Raw genomic sequence first — 18,941 nt, 5'->3', positions numbered from 1 at the left:
TTCTTCAATTTTGTCTACTTAGAAGGTGTCTTCCATGGTTTCAAGTTTCATCTGGAATATTGTTATGGTAACGATCTAGCAGCAACATAGTACGACAACCCTAAAGTAATATCAATCACGTAATATTATATCACACTACAATGTGCATTGTAACATTGTATTGTATGCAATCGTAATTTTAAACAATATTGTCTTCACCTAATATTAGGAATCATTTCTTGAAAATTAGATGTTTTTTTTTTAATAAGCAATTGATTGAAAAGTTCGCACTAGGAGTGCAACCCTTACAAAGAAACAAACGACACTAAAGATGACTAGTGTCGGATAAGGGAAGTTTAAACCATTCATAATAGGTTGGTCTAAACTTGCTATATCCACAAAACATCCATCTCCAAGAAAGAAAAACAATGTTAGAACAAATAACGTCAAAACAAAACGCCTCCCCCCTAAAAATAATTGCGTTCCTCATAAGCCAAAGGCTCCAAATAGTTGCAACCCACACAAAATTGATTAAAACTCTTCTCTTGCCGCATTTCACCTTTTCTTGAATAACGTTGAAGCAAAGCAAATCCTCTTCATTCATCATCTCCGGAATTCCAAGCCAACTAAACACATATTTCCAAATTGTTTTCGCCTCTTGACAAATGAAAAAAAGATGGGAAGATGATTCAAGGAAGGAACCACACATCACGCAATCCGGGCACGAAACATTGGCTACATCTCTTTTCAATAATTGATCTCTAGTAGGAAGCCGATCAATAAAGAATCTCCAAGCGAATACCTTGATCTTGGGCGGAAGCTTTAGATCCCACATTACTTTCAAAGAATTAAACAAATTATAATCCCATGCGAAAACTTTGTCACTATCAATGGCGCTTGTTATGCTTGCAACGGTGAATTCCTTGCCCTCGGCCAAGGACCACGAGAACGAGTCACCGCCGTTCGCACTAGTAGAAAAGCCCCGAACACTGTCGCAAAACTGAGTCCAGTTTGGACTGGCTGCTGCCGCGGCTGAGAGTGGCTGGCCGTGAGAATCGCCGGCAGAAAACAGTCCCCCAAAATTCCACCTAAACGAACCGTCAATCCGCTCTAATACCTCCGCCACCGAACAATACTTCGCATTTGACAATTCAAACAAATCCGGAAATTCCATGCAAAGTGGTTGTTCTCCCACCCACCAATTGATCCAAAAAAGAACATCCATACCATTATTGCAACAACATTTGAAACAACCGGAAAAACCGTTATCTATGATGTCGTCCAACACTTTATTCTCACACATATCTTTCCACCAAATGGAATCATCACTTCTCTGAAAATTACCCCCAATATCTTGAATTCTTAATTTAGGACAAGAATACCTCACCTTAAAAAATCTTTGCCAAATGGCTTCATTATCATGAAGGATTCTCCACTTCCATTTCAAGAGAAGAGCTTTGTTCATTTCTCTAACGTCTCTAACCCCCAAACCACCCTTCGCTTTAGGCCTACACACCACTTCCCACTTAACCCAATGAATACTCCTTTTTCCGGACTTTCCACTCCATAAAAACTCACTTTGAATCTTCCTTATTTCTTTGGCAATGTTTCCGGGAAGCTTATAAAAAGATAGAGTGAAAATAGGAATTGAATTCAAAACCGAATTGATTAGCGTAACTCTACCTCCCATTGAAATGTTCCTTCCTTTCCACGAAGAAAGGCGCCTCTTCAAATTATTGACCACTTCCAACCACACCTTTTTCCTTCTAGGATTATCTCCCACCATAATTCCGAGGAATTTGAAAGGAGTCTTACCTTCTTTACAAGAGAGAAATGTCACGGCGGCGTTCATGTACCACCCTCCAACATTCACCCCTATTATGTTGCTTTTGGCAAAATTAATTTTCAACCCGGAAACCAATTCAAATCCTCTCAAGATAACCTTCAAATACCATAAGTTATCACAAGACGCCTCACCTAGAATAATAGTGTCATCCGCAAATTGGAGGATATCGACACTATCATTATCCCCATACTTGAAAGGTTTGAAGTTCCCCACCTCTACCGACTTCTTCACTAAAGCGGTCAAACCTTCCATAGCAAGAACAAAGAGAAAAGGCGACAATGGATCTCCTTGTCTTAAACCTTTTTGCACCTTAAACTCTTTTGTAGCACTCCCGTTAACCAAGACGGACATGTGATTGTTAAATATACAAGCATCCATCCACCTCATCCACCTAGCACCAAATCCCATTCGCAACATAGTATCTTTAAGGTATTGCCAAGAAATGGTGTCATACGCCTTCTCAAAATCCACCTTAAGCATAAGACAACTTCTTTTCTTCCTCCGAGACCAATCTATTATTTCATTGACCATAAGGACACCATCCATCATGTTTCTACCCGGGACAAAAGCGGTTTGGTTGGTAGATACTAAGTTCCCTATGACTTCCTTCAATCTAGCCGCTAAAAGTTTCGCAATAATTTTGTAAATGCTACCCACCAAACAAATCGGGCGAAACTCGGATAAAGATTGAGGATTGTTGGACTTTGGAATCAAAGCAAGGAAGGAAGAAGTGATTGATTTCACAAGAGAACCTTTCGTATAGAAGTCATTGCATATTTTCAAAACATCCACCCGGATCACACCCCAAAACCTCTTGAAGAACTCTAAAGAAAAACCATCCAGCCCGGGGCTTTTATTTCCATCACAAGACCAAATGGCCTCCTTAATCTCCAACTCCGTGAACGGACGCTCTATATTCATCCCCTCCGCAACATTGAGCTTCTTCAAAACCAATCCCCCTAGATTCGGCCTCCCCACCTCCGGGTCCTCGAAAAACAACTTAAAGTGGTTGAAAGTAAAATCTTTGATGTCATTAACATCTTCGAGCACTCCTTTGCTTGACAAAAGAGAGCACAAAGAATTCCTCCTTCTTCTCTCTTTAAGCGAATTGTGGAAGCACCTCGTGTTGCAATCACCTTCGGCTAGCCACAATTGTCTCGATTTTAGGCGGAGGAAACCTTCTTTTTTATGAAGGTTGTCCCAAAACGCAATGGCCGCCTTGGATCTTTTAGCCACCTCCTCCTCCGGAACATTACCTGCAAAATGAGCAAACTTGTTATCTAAAAAATGCATCTCCTTTTTCGCCTCCTCTATGTTAAGATCTATCCAACCGAACACCTCCTTGTTCCACAAAGAAATTTTAATTTTGAGTGCCTTCAATTTTTCCACTAGACAAAAATCCCCCCTCCCCTTCACCTCCAAAGAGTTCCATTCCTTCTCCACAAATTCAACGAAGTCCTTATGACTAAACCATAGATTATTGAATCTAAAAGGTTTAGGTCCCCAATTCCTTTTGTTGTCTCTCGAATCCAAATGGGGGCGTGATCCGACACGTCTCTATCTCCTATAGTTTGTCCTTCGACCTTCCAATCATCAATGAAGGATGATGACAAAAGAAAACGATCCAACCTACTCATAGCGCTACCACACTTGTTAGATCAAGTGAACCTCCCTCCTATCGTGGGTGGGTCAACCAACTCCATATCTCTAATGAATTCTTTAAAGTCCTCCATCTCCTTTTTATAATTCTTTTTCGAAATTCCAACTCTCTCCACCGAAGATGTAACCATGTTGAAATCCCCTCCTAAACACCATGTACCAACTGCACTCCTTCTTTTCAAATCCACTAACTTCCTCCAAGAGTTCTTTCTAACCTTGTGATCACAAGAAGCATAACAATTGACAAAGTAGATTCTTTTGTTATCCTTTTCCACACAAACGCCTAAGAAACCCTCTCCGCGAAAGCTATAGACAAGATTGAAGAAGTGTTTCTTCCACATAATTAGAATGCCTCCCGACGCCCCTTCGGCCTCTAAGTGGGACCACTCCACCCAATCATCTCCCCACAACTCCTTAACATATTGATGATGCACATTCCTCAACTTGGTTTCCTGTAAAAAAGCTAAGTCAACCCTACCTTTCTGAATATTATAACCTATTCTCTTCCTCTTCACCCTCTTTCCACCTCCTCTAATATTAAGAGAAAAGATAATCATTTCAAACCGTTTGTGGACTCCTTCGAAACCTCCTTCCCTTTGACTCCCCTTAACTCCATCTCCTCCAGTTTTTTAATTGGATTGCAAAACTCCGATGGATTTGTAATTCCCAACATGCTCATTGACTTCCACATCCCCTCAGACGAAGCTCCCAATCCTCTCTTGATCACCCTAGCATTGCAGTTCCTCACATCCGAGTGCGTAAGAGAATTGTTGGAAAAAGAGTGCTCCCCGATAAATTCACCTTTAACGGGCCGCTGAACATTTTGGACATGCAAAGGCAGCAGCAGCTCTGGAGCACAAGTAAAATTATCCACCCTTTCACCCAAATTAAATATCTCCCTCATTTGCTTTCTAACCTTCTTGGAATTTTTTAGTTTGAAACAGTGGTCATCAAAAGACAGAATTTCTCCCACTCCTTTATCCCTTTCTACGTGCATGGGCAAAACCTCGCACTCCTCTGAAACATTCTTTACCAATCTCGCGGGGCCCACCAGATTCAATGCTGAAGAATTATTGGAAACAAAACCGCTAGAGGACAAAACGGCTTCTCTAGCTTTTTTATTATTATTAAAAGCAAAACTTTCTAAGTCTGTTTTTAAATTTTGGGCCTCCCCCACGTAAACATTAGGCCCAGAACAGATGGGCCCATAGCGCCCCTTTTCTTTAGGCTAGGGTTAGAACCTCTCTCCTCCTCTATCCCCTGTCTCGTCGTATCTCCATCCCCAAACTCCTCCCCAGAAAACTCTGCGTTCCCGGTACACTCCACCCTAGACCAACTTTCACTTGAAATGCTATCTGAGCCAATCTGATCCTTCTTCTCTGACATGGAACCACCCTCTTTGTAGCCTACGACCTTACCATCTTCACAGATCTTTCCACCAACCTGCTCCTCTTTCTTAGGCTTTACTGTTCCTCTGTCGCCTCTCTGGGAAACTGGGCCTTTACCTCTTACCCACGCGCTATCTGCACTCTCCTCCCCCACCTCCTCCGATTCTCTCTCCGCCACAGATTCGGAGTCCATCGTCTCCTCCGAGAAAGAAGCCGAATCGGACCACCTCTCTTCCAAGTCCACCGCCCTCACCATCACGTCCTCCTTCACAAGGATACTATACCTCTCCCCATCCACACGTGCCACGATCTTACTGTTGATCAGTTCAAGCTGGTTGGTAAAAACCATGACCTTTGCGACATCCATCCGAATCTGGTTGCCTTCAAGATCTTCACCGTTAACCACCACACCAATATCTGAAAGCAAGATCTCGCAAAACCTTTTGTTCCTTACAAAGCATGGAATACCGTAAATAGATATCCACACCGCTCTAGCACATTCGACATCCTTTTTCGTCCACTTCCTCACCTCCTTAAACCATCGGTCTTTCCAATCCCCAGCCTCCCTGAGTAACGTCTCTAAAACCCCATCCGTTTTCTCTTCTAACAAACACAGATTTGGACCCAGTGGTGTTGCTACCACAGAGAATATTCCCTCCTCCAACAGGCTCTTGCTCACTCCGTAAGCCATCCCAGCTGCTTTCGAAACTCCCACCAACGCTTTCTGAAAACGGTCAGTCTCCTCTATCTTAGAACTGTAGAAGAACGTTTTGTGAGAATTCTCCAAAATGCTCGCTTCCCCTGTTTTGCAGTTGTTCAAAGGGTTCAGAGGATTCAAGGGTTTCTGCTTGGTAACTTCCCCTGTTCCAGGAAAAGGTCTATCCGGTTCATTGAGTTTCACTGATTCTGCGTAAGTTAAAGAATGTTTCCTAAAAGCATTGTTGGTTCCAACTCCGTTTTCGCCTCCATTTCCCCTCACATACTTGTTTACACCCTTCGGAATCGGTCCGCGAGAGTCGGTTCTTCCAGGCTTAACTTGAACCTGGGCAGCGTCTTCGTTATAGCTTTTCTGAACATTCCTTTTAAACTTAGAAACATTAGCCTTCAGCTTCCTCCCATCTAACCAGAGATTATCTAGTTTAATCTCCAACAATCTAATGTCTTCGACCTTGACAAATCTCACGAAGCCGTATTTCTGTCCTCTCCAATCTTTCTTCGGTGGTATAACAATCTCATCCACCACACCCAGGTTTTTGAACTCGAAAAAAAGGTCTCTGGCTCCCCATCTCTGATCAAAGTCTGTAATGAAAAACGAAGTGATTTCGCCTCTAACACCTTCCGTGGAATTCTTAAAGATATCCCATTTGCTACTAGTGAATGCGTTTCTCCCCTTCTTGTTAATCTTGACCCATTCGTTTCCAGGAACCCGATCGTTTCCCAGAACATTCATTGGAACGTACTTCTACTCATAATGGTCCATTTATGTGATTCATTGAAAATTAGATGTGGATAGATTTTTTAGGAGCATAAAACACTAAGCAAGTTTAACATATTGAAATATTAACAACCACACAAACGTGTTTAGGGAACACATCTTCACCCAAAATCTTAGCATAATCTTAAAGTGATAAATATATGGATCATTTCCTTTATATACCATTAAGGTTCAAATTCAATTACACTATAATTGCTTACACGTAAAGAATAAGATGCAAACAAAGATGATAAATAAACATGAAGATACATTATTGTCATAGAGACTGATATTTAAAAAGATGGGAGCTCAACATTAGATCCACATGGTTTGCCATTAGGGAAAACTGGACAGTCAATGAAGTTTAATCCAGAAGTGTCGACGCACAAGTAAACTTGGTATAGCTGACTGTTACGAGACGAATCCACATTGCATTCAATGAATGGAGCAAACCCAACTTGACTTTGTATGGCTCTTTTGATATTGCTCAAGCTGTAGGAACTGCCATCAGCTTGTATTCCTGCACTTGTAAGAGCATCAAGGAGGTTTGATTTTTGTTTCAAGTTGAGAGTTGTTTCAAAATAATCATGTTGTTTAAGCCTTGATTCTGAGCAAGTTCCGTGCTTTTCCCATTCATGAGTCCAAAACTGAATTCCATTTCCACTTGGACATGCAAGTGTGGGCCAGTTCTTTAGTAAACTGGTTTTGAGATCAGATATCTGTAATAATCATATGCACCAAAACAAGTGATTAGAATGAAAACATGATATAAAAATGCTATTGGTGAATAATGAAAAGTACCTGAGATTGATCAAAAGGGCTGTTGGGATCACAGTTAGATGGATAAGTACCATCTTTGTAATTAGGCCATAAACCATGAATACTAAAATCAGCAGCAGGTTTTCCACTTGTTGGGTAACAGCAACTCTTCTGTGAATCACAGTATGATCCTGGCCACTGCAAATACAAAAAAAAAAAAAAAAAACATATTACTAATTCGAATGTAAGCAGTAACTAAACTTATGTTGATGATGATTGAAGTGAATTATAAATTACCTGTTGAACAAAGTAGAAGAAATCAAAATCTTGTTGTGAAACACATAGAACTGATAACTGAAGAAGCAAGAGAAGCTTAACTAAAATTGACCCTTTGGACTCCATTTTTTCTATTGACGTGAATCTCAGAAGAGTTAGTGAGGTTTTTATAGTTTTGAGTGAGTGTGACAATTATGAAATGGTTGAATGGATTCATGTATTTATAGGAAGAAACTGAAGAGTCAAAGAGTATTGAGTAGAGTATCGTAATGGGATATGCTTATTATCATGCAATAATAATTGTGTGGTTTCCAATTCCATGTGAAAACGGAGCTTATGATTGTGACAAGTCGGTGCTTCTTTTTTACAACTAACCATATTGTTGTTATTACTACCATGAATCTCCTTAGTCACTGCTTTCATATTGGTCGGTAGAATGCGTGTGCAAATCGAAACTTGTTTCTAACTCTAGAGTTATGGCCAAATACAAAACAAGACGCAAGGTTGTTTACACCTGAAGGTAATATCGACTCATTGATATTTATATAAATGAATTTAATCGAAATACATCGACGGTGTAAATAAATTTTACACCAATAATATAATTAAGTGATTGTGATGCATTGATAGTGTAAAAGGTTTTACATTGAGAGTGTATAACAAGGAAAATTCTATGGTGAAGTCACAAAATTGACTTCTTTGATGAAGTCATTAATTTGACCAATGAGAAACAAATCCTAAGTTACCCTAATTTAATCAGTGTCACGTAGGATTATATTATACATACCACTTACTATGTAGTCTCATTTTATTAATATTGCACTTAAGTCCCTATCATATTAAAAATGACAAAATTAATATTTTAATTGTTACATTGAAAATCAAATAAAAGTCTCAAAATCAAATAAACTTCATCTTTCTCTTTTCTCTTCTGCTACTCATCTTTCTCTTTTCTCTTCTGCAACTATTTTCATACTCAATCCACCATTGTTTGCTCAGTTCGTACTCGTCACCTTTCTGTTCGTACTCGTCATCTTTCTGTTTGTACTCGGTTCACCATTAATTGAACACTCCATACCAACAAAAATCTGCAAATCGCGGCAAAAGGGCACTGTGTGGTTGTGTTCTTATTGAGAACATAATTGTTAAGGTAAATTTGGCATCTACTGTTATATTTAATTGATATTAGTTACTAAGATTTATTGATATCGAATTGGTGTATTATATTTTATTTCAATTTGGGAATTAGGGTTTATGTTTGATTTTGTTTTCTATATATGTGTATTTCAATTTGGGAATTAGGGATTTGTGCCTACATACCTCCTCGGTGCAATGGAGAAGTCAGAGCAAATGTAGTTCCACTTAAAAGGGAAAACATTTTAAAAACGAATAAACACTTTATCATCGTCGGAGAGAAATACTCAGCCATTGATCTTGAGCATGAGAACAAACGAGTTCTTTGCATCACAAATGAAAGAAGGGCTCCAACTCGGATAGAAATCAACGAGTATGCCACTAGCTCTCTCACACGGAAAAGATCTCATTATATCAATCAATTTCAAAATCGTGGGGTATCGCCACTCGTTTCAACAATTAGTCGTGTCTAAACTTTTTGAAGAAAAGCCACTAAGGGCAAAAGATGTTTTAAAAGAAAAGGTTTTGAAAAGATCGCAAACATAAGAAGGTTTTGTAAAAAGGGAGAAGATTTTGAAAATTAAAGAAGGGGAGGAGATGAAGAGGCTATCCTAATACATAAAATAAAAGCTAAGGAAAGAACGGTCTAACCGAAGAAGAAGCCAACACTTGACATTATGAGTCAAGGTAGATTTCCCATCCTTTGGACTTATCAATACCAACCCAACACATTACCACTTGGGGATCCATATGAACTTATTATCTCCGCACCACTTTGCGTTAAGCACATTAAAATTCTGACGAAAATCGGGCAGAGTAACGGCTGTTTTCGAGTAAAATCCTTATCTCAATGCCTTGGAATTAACCATCAAGGACTTTCAAGGAAATACCTGCATACACAAACACACAACAATCCAATGCCAGACAGACAGAATAATCACAGAGTAATAACAGAATAATAGGGTCCAGAGGTACTAAGTCCATAAGTCCAAATCTCCAAAATGCTCGGGATAGTAACCAATAGTCCGAAAGAGAGCCTTAAACGTTTTTTAGATTTTTTTGTTGTTTATTAATGTTTTAGCATAAAAGTAAAGTATGGCCCAAGTGGACAAAAAGAAAATAGCGGAAACATAAACATAGTGTCCAAATGGACAAAGAGAAAATAGCGGAATATAAACTTCCAAATGGACAAAGAGAAAATAGCAGAATGTAAATATGATGAAATGATAAAATAAAGAGATAAAGTGAAAAATATAAAGAGCAATATAATAAAGTGCGGAAATTAAAGTTAGTTGTTAGATGTTAAAGATAACCATCTTGAAACTTGTCAAGTATGTTATCAAAGTTAGTGATAAAGATCGATGGTGAGTGAAGGATGTTCTCGGATTTAAATTCAATGGACATTTATCAGAAGCTTGATAAAATCATAGCGACTACACGATAAACCTCCATAAGTCTTAAATCAACCGCATACAATTCTCTTCCATATTTGATCTTTTTTGATTCGGGACACGAAATATTGCGCTATGTTAAGCAGATCGCCAAGTGATTTATGTAGAAATCACCCTACAACGAGGCTGGTCAAAACTTTATGTGCTAATGCATGCGAGAGAAGCGATATGTAGATCACTCTCCGAAAGAAATATCGCACGAAAAGAAAATAGGTAACGATCTAGTCTTTACCAAGAGTCCATAAGAATTCTCAAGGTATTAAGACTTTCATCGATTAAAAGAAAAGGAAATAAAAGATGGAACCACATTCAAAAGCTCCTTTCATCCATAATTTCAATCACTTAATATTTCGGATTTGGATTCTCATCCTATCGACGCCCTAAGTCCATTGAAATTAGAGAGAAATTAGGCCTCTATCTTGTGATTCAAACAAAATATCAAAAGAATGGAGTAGAATGGAGTAGAAATTAGGCCTCTAACTTGGTGAATTTGGTAGGGATGAGGAGAGAAATTGCAAGGGGTTTGTTGGCTTTTCAAGCTTGTCAAATGAGGGAGTAGAGACCTCTATTTATAGGATTGGAGCAAGAGTAGTGGCAATTTGGTCTTTTTGCATTTGGTAATTAATTTGTGCTTAATGGATGTTTAAATGGTAAAATGAGGTTAAAATGGGGTTAATGAAGGGAATTATTTTTGATGAGGTGGAAAATTGGTAAAATGACAAAAATGATCAAAGAAAAAAGTGTTTGGTGCCAAAATGATGTCATGCTTCCCTCTTTTTTTCAAATTTCGTCCAGGGAAATCGATTTCCTATATGGGTAAATCGATTTCCATAGTGAAATTTTCAAAAATCCATTTTCTTGCACTTTTTTGATTTTTGCCCGATCTTTTACCTGTAAAATATAAACAAAAGAGGCAAAATACATATTTTTGGATTTTGGTTAGTATAAAACAAATAAAAAGCTAGAAATGCTTGATGGTTCCCCTCAAAGACAAAATGATACCTCGAGATTGAAATGCAAATGATGTATGATCTTAGGGTAAAAAATTGAGGTATGACAGATGCCCCTATTTAAGTTTCTTCTATCCGAAGATGTGAGGGTTAAAATCCTCAGCTCGACGTAATTTAAGAGACTTAAATATAAAACACACAATTTTTGAACCTAAGGTATGATGCGATGCTAATGGATGCATCAAGTATGATTATGGAATAGAGAGAAATATAACATCATTGGGGAGATAAGAAAAGACTCCACTGGGGAAAAGGTATGTGTCATCTAGGAATAAAACTTGGACTTCACAGGAGAAAGAGACAGTCAACAGAAGCTTTCAAGAGTAAAACATGAAGGGAAATCTGGACAGAAAAATCAACAGAGACATTCAGAGAGAAAAGTCTCTAGAACCCACATCAAAAGTCATTCAAGAGCAAAACATGACTGAATTTGGAAAGGACATCCAGGAATGGCACTGGATAGAAAGAGTCACGATATTCAAGAATAGCAGTGAATAAAGTGAAGATAACGACATCCGAGAATAGAATTGAATGAAGTGAGAAAATGATATCCAGGAATGGCACCAGATAAAAGGATCACGATATTCAAGAATAGCAGTGAATAAGGTGAAGATCACAACATCCGAGAATAGCATTGAATGAAGTGAGAAATTGATATCCAGGAATGGCACCAGATAAGGTGAGAAACATCTTTCACGAATGGCACTGAAAGAAAGAAGAATCACAACACTCAGGAATGGCACTGAATGAGGTGAGAAATCACAATATTCAGGAACGACACTAAATAAAGTGAGGAACATCTTTCAGGAGTGGCACTGAAAGAAAGAAGAATCACAACACTCAAGAATGGCACTGAACGAGGCGAGGAATCACAATATCCAGGAACAACACTGAATAAAGGAATCATGATATCCAGAAATGGCACCAGATAAAGTGAGAAACATCTTTCAGGAATGGCGCTGAAAGTAGAAAGGGACATCTAGGAATAGAACTAGATGGAGAAGACAAACAAGTATCTGCTTTTGGTAGGTGCCAAGTGAGTTGGACTTTGATCTCAAGGTAAGATGTTGATAACAACAAGACCTCGGAAGAATGTAAATGAGCATGAATTTGTTTCTATGCATGATGTTAAAATTTCTTATGCATGATGAATGCTTAATGCAATGCGATAATTGGTGACAACAGATGGAGACTCTTTTGTGAGGCAAGATTGGAACTCTGATTTCTCAACACGAGAACTCTGCCAATTCTGCTAGGGAAGAAAATGCTTGAACACACTTCTATTACACTGGTAATTGTATCAAAATGATGATCCTTTTGGGAAGGACTAATAAACTGTGCTTGGGGATTGCTGAAGAAGATTGCCCCTGATTCATTAATTGTTGCAAGTTAACTGATCATGGCTTCAGTTGAACTGTACTAGGGATGAACTGATCATGGCTTCAATTCTTGAAATGCATGTTGGGACGGCTTGCCCCAGTATAAGTTTTGAAATGATATTCTGATCAACAAAACTTGACTGAACATCTGAACAACAGGATCTTGAAGTAACGTGCCCCTGATAGGATCATTGATCAAGTTTCTCGACTGTTTAAACTTCCTGAAAGATGAGTGCTTACTTGCAAATAAAATGTTCATTCAAGAATGGTAATTTTAATGCAATGCTCAAAGTATATTTTTGAAATCAAAGTCATTATTGGAATGAATGTTATTGATGTAAAGAAAATGGAATCACTGGTCAAAACATGAAGGTTAAGACGTTCAAAGTGAAAGATAAAGCAAAGATATGGTATCAAAACAAATGATTGGCAAATCTCATGGGAGTCAGTTTACGCAACCTTGTTGTAGTATGCTTTCAAACAAACCTTGCTTCAATTAGGTCTTTTAAAGGTTGTAACGTGGCCAGGTTCATGGTTTCAGAAACAAAATATATAAGGCTCAAAATTTGATTGTACCCACCCCATCTTCGTGATGATCTCCAGTCCTAAAACTCAGTTAATTCAACTCATGCATTCAGGTTCCAAGAGACTTCTGGAATTACACCTTTGATAATGATGATAGTTCACAAGCAAAGAAAACTTTCGAGATGGCAGTCACTTCTTCCTTTTGGTAGTCTCAACATTGTGTTGTTCAGGAATTTATTGAATTCTCTTTTTTTTTTTAAAATCTTTTTATATCCCCAACTTTTGCCTGAACTGTCTATTTTTGAACTTACAGTCAGCGGGATGCCCTTATTTTTGCCTAAATCATCTTTTGGATTTTTGACTTAGCGGGCTTTTCTTTGATTCTATTTTTTGATGCATTTTTTAAAGATAGTGACTGCCTTGCTTAATGATTGATGAACCATCATTGACTTTTGATTGTCATCTCCAACATTTCTTTGATGTATGCGGAGGAACGCTTGCGATTGAAACCTTTGTTGAAAGGTGTACTGAATGATTCTCTTAAAATAGAATGCACAACCAAATTAACTGAGAACTACCCTGCCTCAGGTTAAAAATGCGGGTTTTTTCGTACAGAAAGAAACACCAACTTCGAAGGCTCAGAGGGGTTGACAAGGGATTAACTTCCTTATTTCTCCAGTGTTTGGGAATTGAAACAATGCCTGTACATCATCAGCAGAGTTTTATTTGAAAGCATACATATCAACAACTTGGGTATTTCGTTGTCATCATCCTCCCTCCAATCTTTGCATAAAACACAAGTTTGATAGAGAAAGAAAATGGAAGAAAAAGTTTTGTAAAAGAAGGTATAAACATAAACACAGTGGATAAGAATGAATTCAAAATATGCAATGCTCATTTCATTAAAATCACCATTCATAAACAAACAAAGTCTAAAAGTAAACAGTATAATAAAGGAAATACAAACAACAAAGAAACATGGCCTAGTGACTAATCCGTGACGAGGATGAGTTGTTCTGTCTTGATACACTGGCTTTAGGAAGATAATTGCCTTTGATCTGTCTTCAGCCACTCTGGTCTGGTAAAGGATTAGTGACAACATTAGGACCCATATCCTTGAAAGAGAGCATCTTTGATCTCACCAACTCTTAAACTCTAGTCTTGAAAGCATAACAACCTTCTAAATCATGCCCAGCACCACCCTGATGGAATTCACAATGAAGATCAGGTCGGAATCCTTTTGAGGGAGGATTTCGAGGAGGTGGCATGGCTCTTGTTGTGATCAATCCCTTTTGAACCAATGCGGGATATAATTCAGTGTAAGTCATAAGAATAGGATCAAAGTGAGTCCTATCGCTATTCTGATTCTGATTAGCAACCTGAGGTTGAGGAACTTGAACTTGCACAGGAGCGACAACGGCTACATAAGGTTGGTCACCATTTTGAGGTTTACGACGAGATCCTCTTCTGTCATCTGACACTGCATTAGTCTCATTCTCCTTCTTCTTATGGAAGTTTCCATAAGTTTTCTTTGATCCACCAGAAGATTCAGCAAAATGAGTAACTTTCCCATTCTTGATTCCCTCTTCAAGTCTCTGACCAATGGTAACCAAGTATGTGAAGTTTGAAGATACACTACCAATCATTTTCTCCCAAAATAAGGGTGAGAGAGTGTCCATAAACATGCCAGTCAGCTCCTTTTCAGCTAAAGGTGGCTCCACTTGAGAAGCTAGCTCTCTCCAGCGTTGAGCGTACTCCTTGAAAGAATCTTTCTCTTTTTAAGACATGTTTTGCAGTTGTCGGCGATCAGGTGCCATGTCCAGATTATACTTATAATGTTTCATGAAAGCATCAGTCAGATCTTGGAAGCAATGAATGTGACTCTTCTCAAGTACCATATACCATTTCAAGGAAGCTCCACTCAGACTATCTTGAAAGCAATGGATGAGAAGTTTGTCGTTCTTGGTATAAGCGGCCATCTTGCGGTAGTACATGGTCAAATGGCTTCTTGGGCAAGTATTCCCTTTATATTTCTCAAACTCAGGAGTCTTGAATTTTGCAGGCATGACAACATCAGAAACCAAACACATGTTTTCAGCAGCAACCCCAAAGTAATCATTTCCTTCCATTGCTCTCAGGCGCTTTTCCAAAATCTGATACTGCTCTTTGACATCTTCAATATCTCCAGCATCTCCTTGACTTCCATTCTGGGAACGGGCAGCTTGATATTCAAACAGAGGATTCACATAAGTAGGCTGAGCAACAATATGCACAATAGGCTGAGATTCAGTCATGATAGGAGCATGAAACACTGGATTTGAAGCTTGACCAATCACAAGTTGTGAAGACTGACCAATACCAGGAGTCTTATCATAGGGAGGAGTGTAACCAGGTGGCAAACCAAACTCAGGCCATGTAGAAGGTGGTTGTGGAGTAGGTTGAGGGTCAACATCAGCACTTGAGACTTCAACAATGAGAGTCTTCTGAGGCGGTTCTCCTCTAGCAATCAAAACTTGCAGCATTTCAGTGAGCTTGGTCATGCCTGACTTCAACTCATCAATTTCCATTCTGACCTCTGCATTGTGTTGCTCTTGGTATTCCATTCTCAATCTGACTTTGGATCTAGTTCTGTACTTGTGTGGAGGAATCATCTTGACAGTACACAGACAAACTCTGAAAATGGAGACAGACAAGGATACGTTTTCTGGACAACCTAGATGTATGTATGCAAATGATGCAATTATTGTTGTCGCTTTTATTTATTTATTTGATTTTCAAGGAATTTAAGTTATTAACTTGTAAACATCAAAACATGAAGGAAGTTAATCCTATATTGGATCAAAGCTTTGATCAAGTTATCATCAAGATCAATCATCCATTTTGGTGGATTAGGGTTTTCACCCCATCAACACCCAAGATCCATTGAGTTTGATGAAACTTATGATGTTTACAAAAAAAGACCTATGAGTTCCTTGGAAATCAAATGAATGCATGGATGAATGGTTTATGCATCAATCACAATCAAGATCACACACGGCCGCACGAACAAAGTTCAAAGGTTCGACGTTACAAGCATGGAGTCAAGGTTAATATCCACCCACAAAGGTATGTACTAGGGAATTTTGTACCTGCCGAACGGGTTCTACAAAGGTTCCCAGAGTTTTCAATCTTCTATCAGATACTACCGGCTCGCACAATTGCTCATGGGCGCCAATAATATTCCTAAAAAGACCTCGTCTGAGCGTAGCATCGCATGACAACAAGCTCGAATTGGTACTCGAACTTGTTTCTGCGCTACATCCTAAAAAGGCTTGGATGGGTTAAAAGGGTTCTAGGTCACCATAGGACCCCATCTTCTTGGCAAGCTTCTGATGATCTTCTTGACATGATCAGCCTTTGTGTATCCCTTGTCAAGAACTCTTAGCCCAGCAGTTAGCGTTTGAAATCTTGAGAACATCTTCTCAATGTTTTCATCATCCTCCATCTTGAAGGCTTCATATTTCTGGATCAAGGCAAGAGCTTTAGTCTCCTTGATTTGGGCATTTCCCTCATGAGTCATTTTAAATGATTCATATATGTCATAGGCAGTTTCCCTGTTAGATATCTTCTCATATTCAGCATGAGAGATAGCATTCAGCAAAACAGTCCTACACTTGTGATGATTTTTGAATTCTTTCTTTTGATCATCACTCATTTCTTGTCTTGTTAGCTTTACTCCTCTAGCTTTCACTGGATGTTTGTAACCATCCACCAGAAGATCCCATAAGTCACCATCTAGACCAAGAAAGTAACTTTCAAGTTTATATTTCCAATATTCAAAGTTTTCACCATCGAATACTGGTGGTCTAGTATAATCATTGTTACCATTTCCATTATGTTGCTCAGTAGAGCCAGATGTAGATGTAGGTGTTGGATCTTCACCAGCCATCTAAACTTGTGTTTTTCTCTTCCTGAATCTTTTCTAACACGGTTAAGTGCTTGCACCTAGAACCAGCGCTCTGATGCCAATTGAAGGATAGAAAAACACTTAGAAAGGGGGGGGGGGGGGTTGAATAAGTGTAATTTTAAAACTCTTTAAGATAAAAACAATTTGCACAATGATTTTTATCCTGGTTCGTTGTTAACTAAACTACTCCAGTCCACCCCCTAGGAGTGATTTACCTCACTTGATGATTTAATCCACTAATCACACAAGATTACAATGGTTTTCCACTTAGATAACCTCTAAGTCTTCTAGAGTATTCTGATCACAACCTGACCACTCTAGGAACACAATGCTTAGATACCCTCTAAGACTTTCTAGAGAATCCGATCACAACTTGATCTCCTCTAGTTCTTACAAATGAATGTAAACAAATTCTTACAAGAGTATTACAATGCTTCTTAAAAGCTATAATCACAACTGTGATATTTCTCTTAAAGTTTAAGCTTAATCTCACTAAGATATTACAACAGTAATGAAGTGAGGTTGAAGATGAAGTTTGAGAGCTTTTGAATTTGACAGCGTTTCTGTATGTTTGCGCAAAGTGTTATGTCTAGCTTCTCTTCAGAACTTCTATTTATAGGCGTTTGAGAAGATGACCGTTGGGAGCATTTAATGCGTTGCGTGATCCGTACAGCATTGCATTTAATGTTTCACTCTTTTGTCAACTACCTCGAGCCTTGCTTTTCCTGCTTTAGCTGACGTTGCCTTTAATAGCTTCTAACGTTCCTTTTGTCAGTCAGCGTAGCCTGCTGTAGCGAGGAAAATCTGAGATCGAAGCCATGGGATTGACTTGACTCAATATTTTAGTGAAAGTCGCCACCACGCTTTATTGTTTCCAAAGGAAAAGGGAAAAGAACGAAGAAAACCCAAAGTTTGTTTTTAAAACAAAAAAGAAGAGATCTTAGGTATGGGTGTTGATTATACAAGGGGAAGGTTTTAAGCACCCCTCATATTTGTGGTACTCCACAGGAACCTTTTTGAAAATCTGTGTCGTGTGTGCTAAAAAAGGGAGTTTGTTTTATTTTTAAAATAAGCTCGGCAAGACATTAAGCCATGTGCCTACATACCTCCTCGGTGCAATGGAGAAGTCAGAGCTAATGTAGTTCCACTTAAAAGGGAAAATATTTTAAAAATGAATAAACACTTTATCATCGTCGGAGAGAAATACTCAGCCATTGATCTTGAGCATGAGAACAAACGAGTTCTTTGCATCGCAAATGAAAGAAGGGCTCCAACTCGGATAGAAATCAACGAGTATGCCACTAGCTCTCTCACACGGAAAAGATCTCATTATATCAATCAATTTCAAAATCGTGGGGTATCGCCACTCCTTTCAACAATTAGTCGTGTCTAAACTTTTTGAAGAAAAGCCACTAAGGGCAAAAGATCACTACAAGAAAAGTTGTATATACCCACAGATCATTACCCACGGCCACATGCTCGACGGTAATTTTCTAAGTATAGACGGCTTAGTCGTCGGTAATTCATGAGTACATGGGGCAATGTCAATTAAAAAATTTTAAAACTTTACCCACGGCTGAGCTTTCAGAAATAGCCGCGGTTTGACTTCGTCAATAATTACCCACGGCCCAGCCCTCTGTATAGTTTTGATATAGAAAAAAATTGTTATGAATTTATATTGAAACGTATACTAAAATTATTAATTTAAAATTTTAAAAAAATAAATTAAAATCATTTATTTAAAAAATAGATTTTTATGGATTTAGTTTTAAAAACATTTTAAAAAATAATTAAGAGTTTTTCTTTTAATTAAATTATCAATATTACACTTATAAGAAATTTAAACTTGATTTGAAAACTACTTAAAATCTATACTATTAACCAATAATATTTTTATTATAAATTGAAAAACCTAATGATGTTTTTAAAAAGTAAAAAAAGTAACGTTTTAAAAAGTTACGTTTTTTTTACGTTGAAATAACTTAATAAAAAAAGTATATGTTTTTCTTTCTATAAGTTTCTTTATAATAGTATAAAAACAGCACAGTATTATAAAGTATAAAGTATAAAAACTTAGATTCATAAAGTATAAAAACTTAGAAAAAAGAAGAGGAA

At 38.2% G+C, this 18,941-nt stretch overlaps 2 protein-coding genes across 2 annotated transcripts; both read right to left on the bottom strand.

Annotated features, from left to right (window-relative positions):
• Positions 1-304: 304 nt before the first annotated feature.
• Positions 305-4,041, bottom strand: LOC131643127 (uncharacterized). Its single transcript, XM_058913282.1, has 2 exons — positions 3,494-4,041; positions 305-3,290 (listed from the first exon to the last, which is right to left on the bottom strand). Exons 1-2 carry the CDS (start codon positions 4,039-4,041, stop codon positions 305-307), a joined length of 3,534 nt encoding a protein of 1,177 aa, XP_058769265.1.
• A 2,450-nt stretch (positions 4,042-6,491) lies between these two features.
• On the bottom strand, positions 6,492-7,561 carry LOC131643082 (ribonuclease 1-like). The gene is made up of 3 exons (XM_058913227.1): positions 7,403-7,561; positions 7,148-7,303; positions 6,492-7,065 (listed from the first exon to the last, which is right to left on the bottom strand). Exons 1-3 carry the CDS (start codon positions 7,505-7,507, stop codon positions 6,640-6,642), a joined length of 687 nt encoding a protein of 228 aa, XP_058769210.1. The 5' UTR covers positions 7,508-7,561; the 3' UTR covers positions 6,492-6,639.
• Positions 7,562-18,941: the final 11,380 nt, after the last annotated feature.

Source organism: Vicia villosa, unplaced genomic scaffold, assembly GCF_029867415.1.
Source record: "Vicia villosa cultivar HV-30 ecotype Madison, WI unplaced genomic scaffold, Vvil1.0 scaffold7, whole genome shotgun sequence".
In the NCBI taxonomy this organism is placed as follows: Eukaryota; Viridiplantae; Streptophyta; class Magnoliopsida; order Fabales; family Fabaceae; genus Vicia; species Vicia villosa.
Note: the sequence above shows the minus strand (reverse complement) of the source record. Positions and strands in the feature narration are given on the sequence as shown.